This window comes from Loxodonta africana, chromosome 8 (genome assembly GCF_030014295.1).
Source record: "Loxodonta africana isolate mLoxAfr1 chromosome 8, mLoxAfr1.hap2, whole genome shotgun sequence".
Classification (NCBI taxonomy): Eukaryota; Metazoa; Chordata; class Mammalia; order Proboscidea; family Elephantidae; genus Loxodonta; species Loxodonta africana.
In genome coordinates this window covers 80,242,274-80,265,961 of record NC_087349.1, presented here as the reverse complement: position 1 = coordinate 80,265,961, position 23,688 = coordinate 80,242,274, and the positions used below count along the sequence as shown (strand labels likewise).

Sequence of the window (23,688 nt, the reverse complement as noted above, 5' to 3'; positions counted from 1 at the left end):
CCATGATTTTACATATTTTCCTTTGCTCATGTCCATATATTTCTTTCTCAGATTACAGTTTTCCTTTGAGGAATGTGGATTTTGGATCCTGTTGCAGAAGTAACTATTAGGGAGTATTTACACTCCTGACTTGATGGAGAATAGAAAAATATAGCTTGATTCCCCTCCTAACCTATCCACCCCCAGGTTCTGAACTCGTTTCTTATGCCCATCCAGTGAGGTGGGACAATAGGAAGTAACTATTTCATTGCTACTTAAAAGTTCTAACCAAGTGGCACTCAGAGCTTATGTTCCTGAGGTCCCCTCGGGCTTTACTATAAGAAAATAATGGCAATGTTTGTAGGTCTCAAAACATGCAAGAAGCACAAAGCTTCCCTGCTTTCCAGTTATTTCAAGAATGAGTGCAGAGTGAATAGGCTTTCAGGTTGAACATGGGTGAATCAGGGAAGCTTAAGGAGCAGGACATGCTTGGGCTTTAATCCGAAGCTTAGCAGCACTGCGAGGTAAAGAATTGGTCGAAGCTAAGGAATTGCTTGAACCCAACCTTGAAAGATGTGAAATGAGATCGTCCAGGAAAAGATCATATAAGGACAAGTTCATCTAGGTCTAGGACACAAAGGATGGTAAGAAATGGTCACGGAGCAATAGTTTTACAAGGCTTATAAAAATTATGCACATATTCAAGTTCTATGGAGTTCTGAGTTTCTAGCTCCTCATGGTTTTATGGAATTAAAAAATATTTTATTAGATCTCTATATAGTATGTTAACCCTTTATCCTATCACATATATCCTGAATACAATCCCAACTTATTTTGTGTCTTTGAGAGTTATGATATTTTTGACATAAAATTCTAATTTTTTGTATTAACATTTATAAATATTTTGCATTTGGTCTATGACTTTGGTGCTAGTTTAGAAAATCCTTTCCACTCCTCTAAAATTAGATAAATCTTTGACTTATCTCTTACTATATTCATGAAATTTTTATTCATTTAATTGTCAGTTTCATAGTCATTTTAGTATATGATATCAGAAAGCTTAGCAAATATTTCTAATTCCATTAATTGAAAAAGTGATAGGATTCTTTCCCCATTAATTTGAAATCTCGTCTATATTATATACTAAATTCTTATCTAACCCAGTGTCTTCTTGTCTTGCTGTATTGTTGCATCATTTACAATTATTTTGTTCTCTTATGAGGAAAATTTCCTTGTAACAACTTCCCTTACCCATCGTTTTTCATCAAATTTTCTTCAGCTTTTCATATTCTTATTATTCTGTATAATCCTTAAAGCATCTTTAAAAATACACCCAGGTGTGGAATGCTTATGTAAAACGATTTATATGTTCAGCTCTGACTCCAAATAGCAAAACTGAAAAAAAAAAAAAAATTCCTGGTCAAATGGAGACAAGCTTAGCCAGAGTCAAGTTTTTCTTTGCAAATCTGGAAGCCCTCAATGGGTTTATTACTTATTAATGGCTTTATTGTTTTATTTATAAAGTTTACGCCAGATTGAAAGTGTGTGCAAATTTGCATCCAAATAGCCCTAAATGTTTCTATCCAAATTAAGGAATCTACCATTTTATGAAAACCAAAATGTCTAATAGTCTGTCATTGTTAGATGATCCAATGTAGCTGCTTCTGCATAGCCGTTATGTCACTGACACCTTTATTTAGAACAAATAACATGTCATCAATAACATCATCTTCGTGTGTTCTTTCAGAATATCAGCAAGGTCAGTGTTTATGGTGAAATGAGGAGATAGTTATGTTACCTGACATAGTTTGAGAGGTACAAAGAACCTCTTCTATACAGAAATAAAAAGATCTTATTTATTTATTTTTTTTTACTTATGCTAGGTTTCCTTTCTGTAATATAACCTATTGAGTTCTAATTGCTTAGTATGAATAAATGCATCACACCACTTTTCTCCTTGAGAAGGCAGGGGAGGGTTAAGAAGGCTGTAAAAGGGGGAAAAAATTAATTTCATTCATAATTTTGCGTAGTACTAAAACTGATTCAAGCTTTGCTTAAATCCTCCAATGCCCTACCTGTGTCAAATTTATAAAAAGACATTTTCATTCAAGTTTACTTTTTTTTTTTTTTTTATCACTTCCTAATTCGGAAACCCTGGTGGTGTAGTTGTCAAGTGATGTGGCTGCCGACCAAAAGGTCGGCAGTTCAAATCCGCCAGGCGCTCCTTGGAAACTCTATGGGGCACTTCTACTCTGTCCTGCAGGGTCGCTATGAGTCAGAATCGACTCGACGGCACTGGGTTTGGGGTTTTTTTTTGGTTTACTTTAGAAGGCGGCATTTTCCTTCCCAGCTTTCGATGGAAAAAGAAAACCAAAAGGAATGTCATATATTAATGCTATTATTACATAAATAATGTAAAAGTGTAAAATTTTAAGCTTCCTTGAAGTAAATGTCATGAGTGAACTATAAGCAAAGACTAGGGGGCTCTGCTATCTTTGAATAAGAAATAATTGCTCTTCTTTTCCTTTGCAGTTTCTTCTTTGTGGCATATGTGGAATATTGTGTGCCAAAAAAAAATCTGGACTTGTCGTAAGTTTTTGCCTTGCTTGTCTTGTGCATTAAAGCATTTGAAATGTAAGAACTCAAAAAAAAAAAAAAAGCTAAGAAGCCAATTTCCATATGCTGAATGTTACTCGTTGAGGATAAAAAGAAGTCTGACAAATAAATCCTGGCTCTATTATTTTCAAAGAAAGCCATCAAGATTATTAGAGACTGGGACAAAAAGAAAAGCTTTGATAGCTTCTTTAAATAGCATGAATATGCAGCCCTTCACAACGGCTGTGGATGCCAGTCTGCAGGTTTCCAGTTTATAGACTCCCAGACTATCACATGAATCCTTCAGTAGGCTGAAAAAGCATAGCTTGGGTTCATGAGAGATTTAACTAGTTAAATATGGAATGGGGCCTAAGGATTACTGGCCTTCTTTGTCTGCAAAGCTAATTTAGCAAAGCAACAAGACTGTGTTGTTATGGTTACAATGAATTCTCAGAGCTTTCTATCATTTTTCTGACCATGAACGCATCACCTAAAGTGTTCACAGATGTCCCATGCTACTATGATAGGGCTCAGAGGGTAACGAACATGCTCCCAGTTTACGCTCAGATTGGCTGCAGGAGAACCGCTGCCTGCTCTAGTATGGGCTCCCCACTGCTTTCCATGGTATTTTATGAGAGTTTGGAAAGAAGGGAAAAGCACCATTCATTTTCTTGGATATTATAGGAGAGACCTTATGCCTTTACAGATTGGCAAAATTAATACTGCCCATGGACTCCAGGAAATGACCTTTGAATTGAAGAAGTGTTTTATAAGACAAGGTCAGTTAGCTGAGCAGCACAAGAAATGGAGAGTTATTTTTGTTTAATTCATTTTTATAATCATGCCTTTCTCTGGGAGAATATCTGCTCTGATAAAAAAAAGATGAAAACCCCATTGCTCCAGATACCTCATTGCTTGAGATGCACATTTTATTTAATTACACAAATGGAAAAAAGAACCCTTGGGAAATTTTTTTCCTGGAGTATAGTCATTTCCATCTATGATTCTACCATCACCCTTTAGGCCTGGCCCTCATTTTTTCTAAATCCTTCCTCTATCAAACCTCTATATGGTTATTGTAGTAATGATTTTCTGAATTACAGAAAGAATGAAAAGGGGGAGGAACAGAAGAGAGGAAGAAAGAAAAAAAAGGTTTTTTTTTTTTTTTTTTTAAAGATACTAATGTCTCTTTTCTATCTCAGGTCCCTGGGTGGTACAAACAATTAAGCACTCAATGACTAGCCAAAAGGTTGGCTGTTTGAACCCACCCAGAGGTACCTCAGAAGACAGGCCTAGTGATCTCAGAAGACAGCCTTGAAAACCCTGTGGAGCAGTTCTATTCTACACACACAGGGTAGACAGGAGTTGGAATTGACTCAAGAGCAACTAACGACAATTCTCTTATAAATTATAAAAGAAAAAAAAAATTTAGAAGCTACCACCCACTTTATCCTCTTGTATCATCTGAGGATCCTATAGATGACATTTAACTATGAAGAATTCTCTAACCTCCAATCAAATTATGTGAAAATTCCTCCACTCCAAATATCTCTGGGGTCCAGGTAGGATTGGAAAATGGTACGTGACTGTAAACTTGGACACAGATTTTAGAGTTTTAATTCCTAGCTGAGAATGACCTGTCTTCAAGTGTTAACGAAACGCCATGCTTTTAAGAATTAATGAGAATAACATCAGGATGGAGGTGTTTCTTCCCTGTGATGGTAAACTGAATTTGTCATTGAGTTTCTTAATTAAAAGTAATTCATTACTTGAAGGCCAGAATATAATACCTTACCATATATTCTGACAACGCATGAATACTGACATAGATTCCCAAGGAGCTGCAGGCCACCTGAATATACGTTAAAATGAAATACAACTGGTTGATACTTCTTGAAATTGAGAGTTACAAGTTCTCACTTAACGGGGTGATTTATTTATTTGGTAATCCATTTTCAAGATTATATTTTGTCAATTATAAAATAATTTACTTGTTTATCCTGGGTTTAGAGCCCTGGTAATACATACTTTCCGAGGAAGACACAATAAGGAAAGCTGAACTAAGTTGGAGAAACAAAATCATCTACTTGTAGTCCTTTCTGCCCATTATGCTCTTTCAAACATCCATGCCTTTGCCCTTGGCGGGAACTGCTTGCACTTAGCTGAGATGACGTTTAATCCAAAAAGCCTCTTCCAAAAACCCTAGTTGGGTTAAGTTCCCCTCTTCCCTACACTTACACTTAGGGCATCCCATTCTCCACATTTTCTAAATATTTTCTACACCATATTGAAATTTTGGATCTTCCCTTTGAGGAGACTGCAAGGTACTCAGGGAGATGGACTGTGAGTGATTTCCCATTTGTACTACTGGCAGCTGGCTGAGGGCCTAATAGATGGTAGGTACTCAGGAAGCACTTGTCAAATTGATTTGTCACCAGTAAATAATACCCGATCATATAAAATTAAACGCTCTAGTAAGTTACATAGCTGTTTGTCCTGTAGAATTATAGCAAAGGAGGAGTTCAGTAAAGTCCAGCAAGGCTTCTTTAAAAAATTAGAACTTGATTTGGGCCTGCAATCTAGAAGTCCAAGGAAGAAACAAAATTATTTCCAGGGAAGGAAAAGTATCATTGAGGTGGCAATGAGCAAGCTATACTGATGGACAAGAGAGGTAACTAGGGTAGAAAGAGGGTTCCAGAGGAGAATGGAAATAAGGTTGATAATTAAATTAGTATCACACTCTAAAGTCCATAGGAGAATTTAGACTAGATGAAAGAAACAAAATAAATAAAATTCTTAAAGCTATTGGAATAGTCAATCAAATCTATTGAATATTTACAGAACATGAAACCCTGGTGGCGTAGTGGTTAAGTGCTACGGCTGCTAACCTAAAGGTTGGCAGTTCAAATCCGCCAGGCGCTCCTTGGAAACTCTATGGGGCAGTTCTACTCTGTCCTGTAGGGTCGCTATGACTCAGAATCGACTCGACAGCAATGGGTTTGGTTTGGTGTTTTGGTTTACTACACAGAAGGCATTGGACTTGGTTCTGTAGGGGAGCCTCTGATATTTAGGTTGAATAAAACCTCCTGGTTTTATTAAAAGAGACCCAGATCAAATCAATGGTAGGCTCAAAAGCAAAGTCACATCCTGTGCTTCTTCAAAAGGACCAATCGAAAAGTATTTATGAAATACCTGCTGTGTATACTTCACAGTGGTGCCACAGAGTAACAAAAGATTGTAAGATATAGGGTGAGTCCACACTGAGTCCTAAGCTATCTGCTGGAGAAATGGATACACACACACAAAAAAAACTTAGTGAATATAAATAGGATTTAGCTAAATTCCCTAAACTCACATGGCTAGGGAGGTATAAAGATTTAAAGCTAGGTGGAACTAATGATAATTTAATGAGAAGATATTTAGATATTGGGGTCCTGGTGGTACAGTGGTTAAAAGGTCAACAGTTTGAAGCTAACAGCCACTCCTGGGGAAACCTATGGGGTAGTTCTTCTCTGTCCTATGTGGTCCCTACAAGTCAGAATCGACTCAATGGCAGTGGGTCTGGGTATTTAGATATTGTGGAGGAAACTGGATTTGAAGTCAGAAAATCTGAGTCTAATCTCTAAATTTGACTTCTACCTGCTGACCATTCTCTTTTTTTTTTTTTTTTCCCAAAAGGTTTATTACTATCTTTGTTAGGAGGGGTAATTAGGATGATATCCATTAAAATTCCTAGCATTGTAGCACATAACTAACTAACCAGTTGCTGTTGAGTAGACTTCAACTCATGACGACCCCATGTGTTTCAGAGTTTTCACAGCTGTGACCTTTCATAAGCAGATTGCCAGGTCTTTCTTCCAAGGTGGCTCTGGGTGGGTTTGAACCACCAACCTTTTGGTTAACAGTGAAGCCCTTTCGATTAGTAGTGGAGCACTTAAACAATTGTAACACTCAGGCATTCCTATAGTAGTAGCGCATGTTGTTGTTGTTGTGTGCCCTCCAGTGGATTCCAACTCATAGCGACCCTACAGGACAGAGCAGAGCTGCACCCATAGGGTTTCCAAGGAGCTGCCAACCTTTTGGTTAGCAGCCCCGTTCTTTAACCACTTGGCCAGCAGGGCTCCACAGTACCACCCAGTATATAATACAAAAAAAAAAAAAAAAAATCTGCTGCCATCCAGTAGATTCTGACTCATAGTGATCCTATAGGACAGAGTAGAACTGCCCCATAGGGTTTCCAAGGAGCCCCTGGTGGGTTCAAACTGCCAGCCTTTTGGTTAGCAGCCCAATACGAAATAAATAATATTTAAATCTGAATCTACACAGAAGACAAATTTGCTTACTTCAGAGTTTTCATAAGGCATTTCCTTGGCCTTAACATAGTCAGCTATCAATTTCTAAAACCCCCATGGTCTACCCTCTCCCCAAAGAGTCAGAATGAATAGAAACTTGAGCTGAAAGGGTAACTCCTACTCTCTACGAAGCACCAAAGGGGCCACCTCCCTGTCGTACGTCAGTCATCCTGGGCCCGCAGCAGGTAGTGCGTCTCTGGTCTGGTCAGCTTGGTCTCCTCCACTCTAACGTCAGTTCCCTTACTTTCCTCTTTCTTACCAGATGATACTCTTCTCAGCCTGCTGTATCTGTGGACTCATTGGGGGCATCCTGAATTTTCAGTTTCTTCGGGCAGTCACAAAGAAGACGTCTTCCCTCTACCCTCTGCACCTCGCCTCCATGTCGCTCGCGTGCATTGGGATCGGGGGCTGCACCCTCTCTTCGTGGCTCACGTGTCGGCTAGCCAGCTATGAACAGAGGAGGATGTTCTCAGAGAGAGAGCATTCGCTGCATCACTCTCATGAAATGGCTGAGAAAGTGAGTTCCGTACCTTTCCCTCCTGCGGCCATCGTGTGATGAAGACCGCAGTCCATTCCAGATGAATCAACTTGCCGCTTTAGATGAGAATAAAGGGAATCCAATTTTTTAGAAATTTGGCCCTTATGTATTAAGAACAGTATATTTTTATTATCATTTTTTTTGCTGCAAATCATGGGTATACCTATTTTAATATAATTTTGTAGCATCCCTGTCTATTCAAAAACAGAGTTCCTAAAACAGCATTTCATAAAATATTGAATGCCTTGTAAATAAGGATTTCTATGTATTATACTGAGGAAAAACACAAACTAAATACACGCTGTACTCGATAATGCCAGTTTTAGAAATCGGATGAATTCCCTTTTCTAGCTCAGCCCCTGGGCTTGTAAGTAGATGCATTTGATTATGTAAATTAGATCTTCAAGCATAAAGAGATCTTTTAATAAGGGGACAAAAAGCCTTGCCTATCAGTGCAGATATTAAAATCCGCATAAAGCTTCATTTAAGTCACATCAAAACTTCATTCGTATTTGGGTAGACTTGCCTGTATTTTAAACAATGGTCCTTGCATAATTGTTTCCTGAAACCCCTTTAAACAGGAAGTTTCATTAATTGCATAAAAGGGCATAAAATATTACAGTGAGCTCTCTGTGTTTCTACTACATTTTGCACACATTTCTTAATTCACTTCTTGCTACTGGACTTTAAAAGAAAAAGATAAAAATATCTGTAAAATAAAATCACTAAGATGAAAACCAAACCCAGCGCCATCCAGTCGATTTTGACTCATAGCAACCCTATAGGACAGAGTAGAACTGCCCCATAGAGTTTCCAAGGAGCACCTGGAGGATTCGAACTGGCGGCCCTTTGTTTAACAGCCTTAGCACTTAACCACTACGCCACCAGGGTTTCCCACTAAGATAATGGCCACATCATATTTTGCCTTATAGGAAATAAAATTAACCATAGAGTAGAAGAAAAAGTAGTAGAAGTTACTACATATTGTTTAGAATATTATTTTGAAGGAAAAAAAAATTTATTCTGTGATTTTATATGTTTCTGTTTCTTGTACAAACTAGACATTCAGATGAGAGTAGCCGTTGCTAAACTGTTGCAAGAGAGCAATTTTAAATAGATGTACATCCTTCAAGAAAGAATTTTATAGTGTGAATAGCAGAACTGCTAATTTAAAGAAATGGATTGTTAAAAATAGATGATTGTTGTATATTTGGATAGTGGCTCTTTCATGCTCTATTTTTATACTGGTATGATTTAGTTTTTTGTGTACATATTTGTGCAATATTTATTGTATGATTGTTATATTTATATTAGAGATTGAGGGCTATTGAAATAACCGACTTGCCCAGCTGCCCGGTGGTGCCCCCGACACCAGAGTTACCTACAAGGTACGCTGATTTCTAGGGAGTTACCATGTTGTAATGTCACTGCAGGAAGCATTGCCTCTTCTAGGAAGCCATGACATCAGCAGGTCAGTCTGGACTGATGCTGTGATGTCATTCCTCAAAGCCTGGCTTTTATAAGAGCTACTTTGAGAACCTGGTATAACCTACATGGCAGAGTCTTGAAGCTTGAAAATTGGTTGAGTATTTAAAATATTCAGCCTGCCTATAAGCATCCAAACACATTTCTGCTTGGATGATTCATGGCTCCTTTATTCTCTGCTACCTCATGATTCTGATTCAATATCATCATTCACAGACCAGAGTTTTGTCTTTAGTAATAGATGCATCCAGATAAAGACAAAATGCGTATCTCCCTCATGTCACAACTGCATGAGAAGATAGCCAAAGTTCAACACTAATACATTCAAAATTCTAGATGAAAAGTTTCTTCTTATAAAATTATCCAATGTGATATATTCCAATTTCATTTCCTGTATTTTGGATTGCTGAAAATAAAGTCACCAATCTTTGTTTGACTAACCAATATAATTGGAAATAAACAAAGTCACGTAGCTACTATGACCCATTTGCAGAAAATATGTCCATTTGCAAATAGCCACACTTGGTCCTGGTGAAGTTTATAGTACAGTCTTTTTATTAAATTGGAAATGCCTGTTTGCAAACAAGCTGAAAGGACTCATCAATTTTAAAACTAATTTCACCATTATTTTCTATCAGTGATTTTACTTTTTCCATCTGAGAATGAAATTACCTAAGAAAATTATTTTTTCTAAGATTTTTAATCCTGCAATAAAAGATTAACAGATTAGTTTTTCTCTTTTCTTTTTTTTTTTCCCCCTTTTCTTTCTTTTTTGATTTTTAAACTACTTTTTGGATGCAACCTCATTTTAGGAGAAGAAAAGGGACCTAGGATCCTTATTTTTATAAATCCATTAGGAAATTGTATTTTCTCTTAGTAGGAGGAATAGGAAAAAATATATGAGCAAATTTTTTTATAGTTCATTTTGGGTTTTGAAATTAAATTATCTCCTTGGTTCAACCTCCTGTTTATCTTGCCATCAACTGAGCTCTTGAATGAAGACTGAAATAAAGTCTGTCAGCTTAACCTCAACCCAGTAACCCCAGCGTTTTGAGATCTACTTTCAGTATGTATGTTTCCAGCAGAGTCAGGCTTTCCACTAGACTGGAAAGTCACCAGACCACAGAGGCTCCAAACAACTTTCTCTTCTTCCTCTGAGAGCCTTTACTCTTAACAGTGTTGAGTTTTAAGCTATTTTCTGGAATTCCTTAAAACCCAGTCCCAGTAGCACCTTATAAAACCCCCAGTTGCTGGAGAGTCAGTTTTGACTCATGGCAGCCCCATATGTGTCAGAGTAGAACTGTGCTCCATAGGGTATTCAGTGGCTGATTTTTTTGGAAGTAGAACACCAAGCCTTTCTTCTGAGGCACCCATTGTTGACTTGAACCTCCAACCTTTTGGGGAGCAGCTGAGTGTTAACCATGTACACCACCCAGGGATTTCAGCACCATGCTAGGGAGATATATCAGATACCCAGGTACAAGACAAGCCCCCAAAGCCTGGAAGGGACCACAGTACTTAGCATGGAGAGGTCTTAATGTGGGAGGGAGAAAAAAAAAGATTTCTAAAGCATGTTGTTTACTTTCCCAGAATTTTCTTGGAAGAAACTCTACCCCATCCCCTAAAGACAAGATGGTTTTCAAAATAAAAGTTCAAAAACCAGGCAAATTCCCACCTTCAAGTGCCCTTCCTGTTCTTCCTGTGTAACTTTAAAAATCGCCCCATACAAAAGCAAATATTCTTATTCTATCTCCTCTCTTCTTTTGAATTTTCAAAGAGAAGAGACTAAAAATGAGGCATGGAAAACTTTTTATTTTTGAAATAACTGTTTGGATGGATTTGAAAAACTTTGCAAAAGGGAATGCATTACTTTTTAATTTTTAACTCATCCAAATAGAAACTGGATAAAAATTGATAGGCATGATCTGACTGAGAAAGTAATTTCCATTCGAATTGTTCTTTGCTGTTCTTTTGCAAATAGGCTTGCTCAAGTGTGGACCGGTACTGTCAATCTATTTTCAATTTTTTTTGGCTAAGTATTATTTATAAATATGAGTGGGCCTCATCTTTCATCATTACCTTTTATTTTGTAGGGAAAAGTTTACTTCTAATAAGATATATGAATTCAAAGCAGCTACAGCTTTTCTCAAATTAATATAGTTTCTATAATTGCAAACGAAGCTTCTTTAGGTTAGCTCATCCTTTACATCCGTATTTTCATTGCCTTATTTTTTTTTTCCCATAGAGTCTCCCTTATTAACTTTTCAATAACTGATCCTTTGAAAACATTTTAAAAGGTTTTACAATTTTGTTTTGTTACTGTTTGAGTAATAGTGTCATGAAAAGTAATCTTTTCCCCTGTGATTTATTAGTGATTCATAGTTATAAATTACCAATAATCAACTTCCGGTTTTTTTTTTTTTTCAGTTCTTAACAAAAAGGCCACACAATTTTCCATAGAATAAAGGTAACCTCTAGCATCTGTTGGCACCTTGTTGACATACTCAGCAGAGATGCCTATGTGTTGGAAAAACTTGGGCATTTAACCATTTTCTTCTTTCTAGTGTTGAGGAATAAAAGGGGGAAGTTCATGGGTATAGGAGAGATTACTCTCTTTTCAGCAAATTGAGCCATTCTTGTAGGTAGAAGATTTTGGTCTAACAGATTGTCATTTTAGCATTTTCATGGGTTCCCAGATGCCATGAAATTTCATTTTCTAAAATGCAACAATACAAATCCTTGTCCTTCCCCAAAGCTTAACGAAGTTTTTCAATGGCTTGAAATTTCTGTTTTGCAAACCCATTAACCAAATCGCTGTCCTACCCTGAAAGTGAATTTCAATTAATACATGCTGTTTTCCTATTTTTTATTTTCCTAACAGGAAGTGACAGACAACATGAGCAATGGAGGACCACAACTAATATTTAATGGAAGAGTGTAATGAATCTTTTAAAGAATTGAACATTTTTTAGGATTTTCACGTGGCAAGGAGATACCAATGGAGTAGGAGATAAAACAGTTGTTATCTTTCCTGCACATCTTTACTCTTTCTCAATTTCTTCAGCTCTTTTGAGTGAAAAACTTTTCAGAAATGTTCTAGAAGAGTGATTTCAGTAGACTTTCTAGGTTGTTCTAAAAAAGACTTTCAAGAAAAAAAAAGTAAAGTAGGATAAATAAAACAGAAATAAGATTCATATTCTACACAAACAACTATTTGAGTAGCATGAGAAGTAGATTTGTAATGGCCTAGGTCCTAGGAGTTCTTTAAAAGTGCAAATAAAGAAAAATACCAATAACTTATCGATGTCTTTGTTTTGAAAGACGGATGGCTTCAAGAATGCCATATTTAAAAACCTCAGCAATGCCTTGTAAAAACATTGCAATGATTTTCAATTTGTGAATGAACATATTTCATAATTTATTTGTAAATGACAAAAAAACCTACATCTTAAAAAAGATTTTTTTAGAGAGAATATTAATCTGTATGATATTTTTGCATTTTTGCACAAGAGTAAAAAGTTGTCAGCGAACATCGTTTAAGGAAAATAAACATGTTTTGATCATACTGTGCAGGTTGATCTACATGGATGTGAATGAGCCTAAGAATGAAGTCTGGTTGTGTGTATATGTATGTGTGTGTATATATTGTAAATATAGAAAATATATACAGCATATATTTATAGCATACATGAATGTAAATAGGTAGTAGAAAAGAAATTGTGACAGTGTGGGGGTATTAACAAGATTTAATTCCCAGAAAGATGGGAAAGCAATTGTTCAAGACTTTTCTATGCCCACAGAATCACATATTTAATTTCTACTAAATATTTAATTTTCTTTTTATTATGTTTGCTGTGTATAAATATTGTGGCTGGTATTTATGCAGTTAAGCGATCTGAATAGTGTACTTTAAAGACTGTTTTTTTAATTATTTAACTATTTCACTATGATTATGCTATATATATAATAGTAGTAGCTAATATTGATTTATAAACATAACTTTAAATTATATACTTCCTCATTTATATAGACATGACTTATGATTATTCATGACTTTCATGTTTCAAACAATTTACTGCCCAATTAAACTGCACTACAGGACACATGTACCCTCAGGAGATGAAGTTGCAATTAGCTTTGCTCTAATTTAATTAGGTGTATTGTTTTTGTTTTTTTTATTTTATAATTCACATGGGATAACATGGACAGACATTTTCAAGAAAGCATATACCTAAAGAATTTGAAAGAGTTCTCTGTAAAAGAAAATCAAAAGATAGGCATGCATTTACATAGCTAGATTTAGTCTTTCTCTTCCATAATGGAATGTTAAAATAGCCAACTATCACAATATGCATAAGCAAGAAAATAGCACGGTCTTTGGCAACATTTATGAAAATATAACCTCTGGGCAACAGATAAAGAAATTTCATATTTTTAAATATATAACTCTCACTGTATCGAATACTTTCATTTTTTTTCCAAAGTCATTTTTTATGAGTTACTTATTTAACCACAGGCGAATTATAACCTTTAATATCCCATACGAGGACATGCTATAATTTACAAACAAAATATGGACTTTAGTTATGCTAACAAAATAACAAGAATTCCACTTAATGGAAGCCTGAAGGTCTTTTATTGTTACAGTAACGTAATCTTCATCTATCCTATTTAAATCACCCAATAAAAACATTCTGGCTGTATCTATATACCCAACAGAAGTAACTGGTCTACAGTTGTTTGGTGTAGTTTTTGAAGTCTTCCAACTCCTTTATCCAGTAGATTACAGAAGTTGTCCATAAATGCAACCTCAAATAGGGAATCAACGTCATCACTCTTCATTTGATGCAGCAAGTATGTTCTTTGTCACTAAACATCTAAACCATACAATGCCGGTATTTTGTGTGTATATAGTTCTACTGAATTTGTGCAAGGATGTAGTTTGTACTGAAAGAACAACCACAAACTCTAATGTTAGGTGGCATTTCTTTGTAGATATGTTTATACAACACATAATTATAATACATCAGCAAGAAGTTTTAATGCCTTTTGAAATAATTTATGAAATCAGACATTCAAGGACAAAAAGTAGGCATATTACTGCTTTGACATAGAACCAAGAAGAGACTCAGTCATAACAATTATCCAAATAGTTTCCAGTATATGTTTAACCACGTACACATATATCTTTAAATGTAATGATTTCAACTCAGTGTTTTCAGGGGTCAGTTATTTAGAGTGATTTATTTGTGATATACAGGGATTCTTTTTGAAGTAAGTATTGGAAGTTCGAAAGTATAGTTTAAGTGCTTGAAAACTTCTCACAATATATTGAATCATAAACTATAATTTATTAAATGACTATATTACAGTTTTTATATGATCTTACCCTGGGGGAAAAGTAATGTGATACTAAATTAGGGGAAAAAAAATATGAAACTGGTGTGGCTTTGTTTTGTAGAGTCTAGATACGAAGAGGTAAAGTTATTATAAGCATAAAGTGGACTCTGCCTGGAAAATTATATATACATATAAATAATGGTTTAGAAGTGGAACAGTGGAAGAGGATATGATGACTCTACTGATACGTTTGTGTAATAAAATAGTGTGTTTTGAAACTACATATTGGTATGGATTTTTTTTTGATCCATTATGACTCAGAAAAAAGTTTCCCCCCAATACAGGGATAAAGCTGCTGTGCTGAAATTGGTGGGAAAAGGGTTTTTGTGAATGGGGAGGAATAGACAGTAACAGCTAGAGGATATGAGATTAGGAAAGGGTACTTTTTTAAGATAGGAAAGACTAGAATGTGCTCAAATATAGGCAGGGAGTGGTTGAAGATACAGAACAAATTTAACATAATAGGAAAGTGAGGTCCCTGAGGAGGCTGGAGGAAATAAGATACAGATCATAGAAGGCAGACTTAGCTCTAAGTAGGACTGAGATGAAAGGAAATTCATAAAGGAAACCACAATATTTAGTCAACTCTGCTGATCAATTTGGATTTCTCAGAATGGTCATTACTTTCGTTTCGGTAGATGAGTACTTATTGTGCAATCTGTCCTATGCATGTCAGGCCATTAAGCATCTATGGTCCCCATTCACTTTATTCTGTAGTTCACCTTAGTTATTGTAACAACTGAAAATGCCCTAACAGATTTTCAACTGTCTCTTTGGGAGGGCAGTATTGTCGCCTAGTTTAGAACCATTGGAAAAACATTTGAACATGATTAGAGCAGCCAGTGTTAATGCTATCCACAAGTATTATCCTGAATTGATCAGGATAGTAAACCCCACTGCTTTAAGGTCTACCTGCACTGTCCAATATGGAATTTTTTTTATACACATGAGGAGTCCCGGTGGCAGGGTGGTTAAGAACTCAGGTGCTAACAGCAGGTTCATCAGTTCGAATCCAACAGCCACTCCTTGGAAACCCTGTGGTGCAGTTCTACTCTGTCCTGTAGCCTCACAATGGTTTTTTGTTAGTTTATTTTTCTGGTTTATCCACATGTGGCTATTTAAGTATAAATTAAAATAATTGAAATAGAATCAAATACTTGGTTTCCCAGTCACACTAACCATATCCCAAGTGCTCATTAGCCACATAATGGACAGCAGTTATAGAGTATTCCCACCCTCTTAGAAAATTCTATTAGACAGTACTGGCCAAAAGCGCATAGAAGGCAACTACCTACTAACAGGTTCTTCCACTGTCGGCCATTATGACTGTTTAACAGAAAGTGAGAAAAGAGTTAGTAAACACTCTCTGAAATTTGAGAATTCATAACCCTGTTAAATTCGTGGATTGAGCAAAATTAGGAAAAGTGCAGTGTAGGCTAACCCATAATAAAATTGAGCAGAGAGCAAAAGTCACTTATATTCTGTTGCTTCAGTGCTTTAAGGTTAAAAAAAAAAAATCTGCACAAAGATTTCACTAAATGACTACTGTATTTTTGAAAGGTAGAAAAAAAAAGATCTTGCATAACTACTATTGTTTAAAGCAATTTACTATATTACCACGTGTCAGTGAATAATCCAGCATTTCTTGTGCTTGGGAAGATGAAAACAACAATATACTGACCTCCACTTTATTCACTGACCTTGAATAAAAATGACATGATTAGAAACCTCACTTCCAAAACTACCTTTTTAGAGGTTATTTAGAAAACACATTTAGAAACTTATAAGGAGCAGCTTAAGAACCATTTCTTAGAACACTGTTTCCAAATAAAATTTTAGAACTTGGCATGAATTTACTCTTTTCTTCTTTAATTTATTTTTCTGGAAACATATGTTTCTTACTCAAAGTATATGACAGCCAAGAAATTCAATTATTCCAAATCTATAAATTACAGGTTGTCAGTTTCTCATAGCAGAAGAACAAAACCAGAAATTGCTGGAAATGTGGATGCCTCATAAAATTATAAGGATCTTTTTTTTTTTTTTTTTTTACTCCCTTTGCCAGGAAAACCATTTACTGTCTAGAAGACTCTTTTACTAGGAATGCATTAAAAATATACTCAAGAAAAAAATTGTTTAAAAAGTCAAAATAAATCTAAAATATCTATATACAGTGAAACCTGTGAGAGCTGGGACTGCCTTGCTTTTCCTGGTCTTTGACAGGATGCTTACCACTTTTCTATCACACTCTAGTAAGAATCCTGTCTTATAAACACCCAATGTGTTCTCCTTCTCTGACAGTTTTCCACCTTACATAGGTTCCGGCTTTTGCAAGTTCCACTGTAGCTCAACATTTTAACAGTTCAATATCTGCATCATTCTTTGGGTGGTGCAAACGGTTTGCCCTGGACTGTTAGCTTGAAGGTTGGCCATTTGATTCCACCCAGAGGCACCTTGGAAGAAAGATCTGGTGATCGGCTTTCATAAAGATTACAGCCAAGAAAACCCTATAGAGCAGTTCTACTCTGTAACATATGGCGTCACCCTGAGCTGGAATTGACTCAGCTGCAACAGGGTTTTGTATTTCTTTATTTGTTTGTTTATCATTCACATCAACTAAATTCAGTGGAAAAAAAAAGCCCTTCATTTTAAGCAGAGAGCCTTCATTTAGTTGAACATCTTGAAGGAATAGGAGTCATTCTTAATGCAACTTGCACTAAGTAGGGGCTGCTGATTTCAAGGTGTTTTCTTCATTAACACCCAAAGGCTGCACTTCTTTAGCCACTCAATACATTACAAGTACTTTCCGCACCAAAACGTAATATGTCAGTGAGAAATGCCTGGGAGACTGAGATTTACCCAAGCTAGAATTTGGCTGAGGCTTCATAGCAAAACCTAAGCACTTGTCAAAATCACATGAAGTCTTTTTTAACCCCAAGGAATCAGATCTTATCACCAAAAAAAAAAAAGAGTAGAACTGCCCCATAAGGTTTCCAAGGAGCAGCTGGTAAATTCTAACTGCCGACCTTTTGCTTAGCAGCCATAGCTCTTAACCACTGTGCCACCAGGGCTCCAATCTCATGATAGCCCCTGGTTATTAACCAGTCAGGATATTGGTCTCCACTTAGTCACAAAGGCAGAGGTATTCAAACATTATTCCACAGCATTCCTGGGAGAGAGCTAAAGGAAATCCCCTGGCCCACCAAAGTCACTGCCCAGGAAGGAGGAACTACAGATTGTTCTGTGGATGGCTCTACTACCCACCAACATTGTAGGGCTCTGTACTCTGGACTATAAATCAGCCTCCAACTGGGACAATACCCGATCTTTCGATTTAAAAATATTCAAATGGCCCTGTTTAGGTAGCCGTCTAGATGTCTGGTCCGCAGTCCACTACCATCATCACTATCCAACAAGTCTTCTGGTAGCCGAGCTTCTCAATCTTTTCTACCTTCTAAGTATATGAGTTTACTTATGTCAAGCTCAGAGGAAAAAAAAAAAAACAGTGGTTCCACATTCTTTTTTAACAAGAATTGTTGCAGAGAATGTCAAATTTCCAACTCATAACATAGTGAGTAGTGGTAATATTAGCCTATTGCTATTTACCAACAAAAAGGATAAAGTTATAGCAGGTGAAAGATAACCACTTACCAAGAGCTTTCACATGTGATAGCTCATTAACTTCTCACCACAACCCTATAAGGTAGGTATTACATAGTTTTACCCTTAGAAAGTGTCTTAGTCATCTAGCGCTGCTATAACAAAAATACTACAAGTGGATGGCCTTAATAAAGAAAAAATTATTCTTTCATAGTCTAGTAGGCTACAAGTCCAAATTCAGGGCATCGGCTCCAAGGGAGGCTTTCTGTCTATGTTGGCTCTGGAGGAAAGTCCTTGTCATCAATCTTCCCCTGGTCAAGGAGCTTTTCAGCACAGCAACCCCAGGTTCAAAGGACACACTATGCTTCCAAGTGCTTCTTTCTTGGTGGTATGAGGTCCCCCGTGTCTCTCTGCTCTCTTCTTTCTTTTATATCTCAAAAAAGATTACCTTAAGACACAATCTTGTAGATTGAGTTCTGCCTCATTAACATAACTGCCGTTAATTCCATTTTGTTAACACCATACCCACCGATTTATAACACATAGGAAAATCTCATCAGATGACAAAACGGTGGACAGTCACACATACTGGGAATCACAGTCTAGCCAAGTTAACATACATTTTTGGGGGACTCAATTCAATCCATAATACAGACACTGAAAAATCTTGTCCAAAGTTAGTGACTAGTGGTTGACAGACGGGGGCTTGAAACCAGGCTGGATAATTGCATGATGATTCTTTATAGCCTTCCATGGAGCAATGCCCCCCACCCCGCCACCCCATCACTATGGGAGGCAATTTGTTGAGGACATCAGGGTATGTCGAAAATAAGCACTGGCTTTGAGTATGGGCTCAATTACTAACCCATTATATGGTCTTGCACATACTGCTTAGATTTTCTGAACTGCAGTCCCCATACCCCCCAAGACTGGTGATATGTCTTTTAGAATTATTTAAGGATTTAATTTGTAAATGTCAATTGCCCAACACATAGTGAACACTCAGCAAGCAGTATTACAATGTACATTATCTATAAACCAAAACCAAACCAAACTTGTCACCGTCCAGTCAATTCCAACTCAGAGTAGAACTGCCCCATAGGGTTTCCACGGAGCGACTGGCAGATTCGAACCGTCAACCTTTTGGTTAGCAGCAGAGCTCTTAACCACTGTGCTATCAGTGCTATTTCTTATATTAATATCATTTATTTAACATGAAATAAGGGAAAGGTGGACACAGATCAACATTTCACCTGAAAGGTGAGGTCATTTCTGGTTATGACTCTGAATCTTGAAGCCCTTCAACCAAGTCATGCAACATGTGTTTAAACTTAGGTCCATAAAGCAAATCACGACTTGATTCCGTATAAACCACCTGCCGTCCTTTACTTGTTATGTTTCTTCTGATGCCAAATCTAAATTTCTGATTCTGTGACCCCTGCCCTGATTGCAGTTTCTGGCCCCTGCACTTGAACCTGAGACCTCATTTCTCCAGTTGTCAAGCTTTGACTGCTACCCCCACTCACTTCATTGTGGACACTTGGGATTGTTTAATAGGACTCCCTACCCCTGAATTAGGCAGTGAAATCTAAACTCGGTCACTGAGCCAGCAGCTGCTAGCGACACAGTGACTTCAACAGTGTTGATCATCTCTTAAAGAGACATATGCTCAAATCAGAAAGAGAAATTCAAAGGAAGGATGTTGGATAACTAATGAGAAAGCTTGAGCTTCCTTTTCCTTGAATGTAAACAGGTCAGAACATCTAGGAGGTCATTTGGAGGGAGACAGGGAGCTATAAGGAGGAACTCAGGCAAGATTATTTTTTCCTTGCACTTGATTGACGGTAGTGGACCAGTGAGCAACAGAGAAAACGAGTTCTGTTATGAACAATTCCTGCCCTTAAATGTCAGATATGTAGTTTCCCTGTGTGTGCTGGTAGTCTCCTTTTTTCTTCTTTTCAATCTCTAGTTCAACCTATTCAACTATGCCAAGGAACAACAGAGAGAGAAATTTTATTCAGGCCAGAGCCAGCATTGTCGGTATCACCCTAGAGCTGATACAGTGCAAGCCAGGAGGAATCACACACGCACGCACACACAAAACACCAAAGGAAAGTGATATTCAGAGATTCCCACTGCCGTCGAGTTGATTCCGACACATAGCAACCCCACAGGACAAAGAAGAACTGCCTCACTGGTTTCCCCGGGCAGTGTGGAGTGGCTGGTAGGTTTAAATCACAAACATTTCGGTTCACAGTAGAGCATTTTAACCGAGCGACTTAACTTTAAACTCAGAGGGGTAAAACAAAATAAAAAACTCGTTGCTGTTGAGTGGATTCCAACTCACAGTGACTCCAGGCGTTACAGAGTAGAACTGCTCCACAGGATTTTCTTGGCTGTAATCTTAACAGAAGCAGACTGCCAGGCCTTTCTTCTGTGGCACTACTTGGTGGAATCGAACTGTCAATCTTTAGATTAGCATCGAGCAAACATCACTCACTTTGTACCACGTAGTTGCTTTCATTTAGTCATCTGTGTTTCCCACCCAGAAATCCCCATTTTAGTGCAAAACTTGAAGTTACAGATGTTTATTTTACTAAGGAAACTGGCCTTTACCAAGAAACTTCTTCCTCTGTAAAGTTCTTCAGAGTACCCTGTTGCATTATTTCACTGCTAGGAGTCTTTCAGTCTGCACGAAGCCCACTGTGCCCCTGGATAAAGACCGATACATTACTGTAATAATTCCCAGCGCATAGAATAATTAAGAGCACCCTGAAGCTGAAGGAAGGAATCTGGATACAATGCATTAATATGCATCTTCTTTGGTCTTGAGACCAAGAGAAATTTACTCTTAAGTGAAAGTAAATTGTGCATCAAAATATACCACATCTCAGTTTTATTTTTATTTACTTTCTATCCTCAAACTTTTCCTACCATGTTCTTTGGAGACATTTAATGTCAGGGATCTGGGACTTCACACCCACACAAACTCTGCAGCTAGCAGGTGGTTTATTAAACTACAGCTTTAAAATAACCTTCAGAAAATAAAAAGGAAACTGTTGCTGACTTATTCTGCAGTGAGCTGAAGACAGATGGAAGTAAATGAGAATTTCCATAGGTGCCTTTTCAAGCACCATGGCTAATTTTACCAGCCAAACGCCTTGGGTTTGAAAACCTTGAAAGAGAGGTGTTGAAACTCAGTTGCAGTAAGGCCAGACTGGGGAGGAAATAGGGCCTTAGAAGAAATACTGACCTTGGTTTTCATAACAGGACCATAAATTACGTAAAAAGGGCCTCATACCCCCAGAAATTAGACCTTTCTCTTCTGATTTTCTTTACTCTTTTCCGACTTCTGGAAACAATTGTGAATTCCAATTACACATGTGCACACACATATTTTCTAGTTAGTTTTGTCTCATTTGTTAAGTTAGAATTTAAAAAATCACTCTAAGGCTATCCCTTTCTGTACTATCCAAAGGGGAACATAGGCCGAAATTCATTCTGTGTAACAAACGTGTGAGAATGAACTTCTTCCTTTCCGGGTGTTTGTAAATTGTGTACCATTTTATGTTCATTATTTAGCAATCTTTACTGTGTTTTAACACTAAAGCAAATGAAACAGCTCATCAAGTGGTTGTTAATTATCAGTGTGTTTACATCAATTATACCTGAATAGAAACAATCAATTCAGGGCCTCTCCCCTATATTTCAGGCCTCTTGACAGGCACTGTTTCTCAAACCTCAGCAGGAATTACATTCACCTGGAGAGTTGTTTAAATGAGATTGGTGGGCTCCAGCTCCAGAGTTCTGCTTCACTAGCCTGTAGTGGGGCCTGAGAATGTGCCTCTCTAGTACATGCCCAGGTGCTGCTGATGTTGTTGGTCCAGGGATTTCACTTTGAGGACCACCAATAAAAGCACGCCTTATTTAAGGAGTTGGATCTTAATTTATAGACAGAGCCATTGGAATTACTTCATTTTTATGCATGTACAGCAACAGCTACCCTTTGTAAAATGCCAGATCTATGACATCCAATAAGATGTAGTATATGTGCTCCGTTATTATTTTTCCCCTTCATTGTTCCTAAGCCTTCTATGAGCATGGTGTATATCAGTTAAGGTCTACAATTTAATAAGCAAGTAGGAGAAACTTTCAGAGTCAAAAACTGATCCTAAGACTTTTTAAAAAAAGATATTGTTGCTAAAAACAAGCAGTCAATAAACAGCTGCTCGATCTTTGCCATTCCTACAGCATCTTGGTCTAAAGCGAAACATCACAATTTTAAAGTTCATGTTTGCCATCTGGTGACACACTTGTGAATTGCAAGTGGTCTGCGTCAACCAATCAACAAACAAACAAACCTGTTGCTGTGGGGTGGATTGATACTGACCCTATAGGACGGAGTAGAAATGCCCCGTAGGGTTTCCAAGGAGAGACTGGTGGGTTCGAACTGCCGACCTTCCGGTTAGCAGCCCAGCTCTTAACAACTGCCACCAGTGCCCCTCATGAACCAGTAGTTTTGTTACATATCTTTGTACAGATTTTTGTTCATTGTTTCTTCATTTCCAAAATCCATTAGGCACATTTCACACATTTTTCCCTAAAAGCGCTGTATTTCACAATTCATTAAATGGCTAACACAAGACGATTTCCCTAACTGGATATATTTATTTCAAACAACTAGTTTGTATGAAAGCTGTTTTAATTCTTCATACGGACCAACAAAATCACAAATTGTATCTCAGAATGCATACTGCATATATAGAATAAATTTTATTAACAAAATATTTTAGGGAGATATAGCGAAATTAAATTACTTTAATCTGAATCAAATATTACATATATGATTCACTTATAATGGCAGTACACCGAGGAGGAGCTGAAATAATTATGCTAACAACACCAATCATAGCAAGGATTCATTAAGTTGCACATAGTTCTCTATGAGTTGGAACCGACTAGACCGCACCTAACAGTTAACACCAAAGCAAAAAAAAAAAAAAAAGATTTGGAGCCAAGACATACTCCAGGTTTTATGCATTCTTTAAATCTTCCTCTAAATTGAAGGCTCTAATTTTTTTTTTTTTTTTTTTTTAATATATAGGGTTTATAGGGTCGCTATGAGTTGGAATCGACTCGACCGCACTGGGTTTGGTTTTTTGGTTTACCTGGTTATTCGTTCAATAAGGGCATATATGTTCCTGGTCCCAAGCTCAACTTCAGGGTCTTAGTTAGATTTAATTAAGCATATTATATTGAGGCACCAATCACGAACTGAAAAAAAGATATATTGTTGAGCACTTACTACAGGTCAGTCACTGGGTTTAGTACTCCACTATCATTATCTTGCTTAAGCCTCACAACTTCACTGTTTCATCTTATCTTTAAATTACAGGTAAGGACGTTGAAATTTAAAAAGAGCAAGCAAGTTTCTCAAGGCGCGAAAGCCCGGATTTGCACCTGGCTCCTATCAACCATGCCATATTGCCTGGATTGCTTTCTACAAAACCGCCAGCACTCACTTTGGCTAAAACTCGTGCTTCTTCGACGCGTTCCCAAGCTGCTCTAGAGTGTCCTGACCATTAGGCCAGGTTTCCACAAGCAGAAGAAAGCCTGTTCTGTAGTTTGAGCAGTGAGGATGAACACAAGTCTCCTACTGGAGAGAGATTTCCGCAATTTGGGGTGATACAAGCCTTGGGGTGGATTAAATCGTAAGGGAGAGGTCTCAAAGGTGATAGC

The 23,688-nt window shown here is 37.2% G+C and overlaps 1 protein-coding gene across 1 annotated transcript in view; it reads left to right on the top strand.

Moving 5' to 3' along the window:
* TMEM196 (transmembrane protein 196) overlaps positions 1–12,410 on the top strand; it is a 56,683-nt gene extending 44,273 nt beyond the window's left edge. The window contains exons 2-4 of the mRNA XM_064290042.1: positions 2,512–2,568; positions 7,189–7,443; positions 11,831–12,410. Of these exons, the coding sequence (XP_064146112.1) occupies positions 2,512–2,568; positions 7,189–7,443; positions 11,831–11,890 (372 nt within the window). The 3' untranslated portion in view covers positions 11,891–12,410. The remainder of the gene's footprint in view (positions 1–2,511; positions 2,569–7,188; positions 7,444–11,830) is intronic.
* The last annotated feature ends 11,278 nt before the right edge of the window (positions 12,411–23,688 follow it).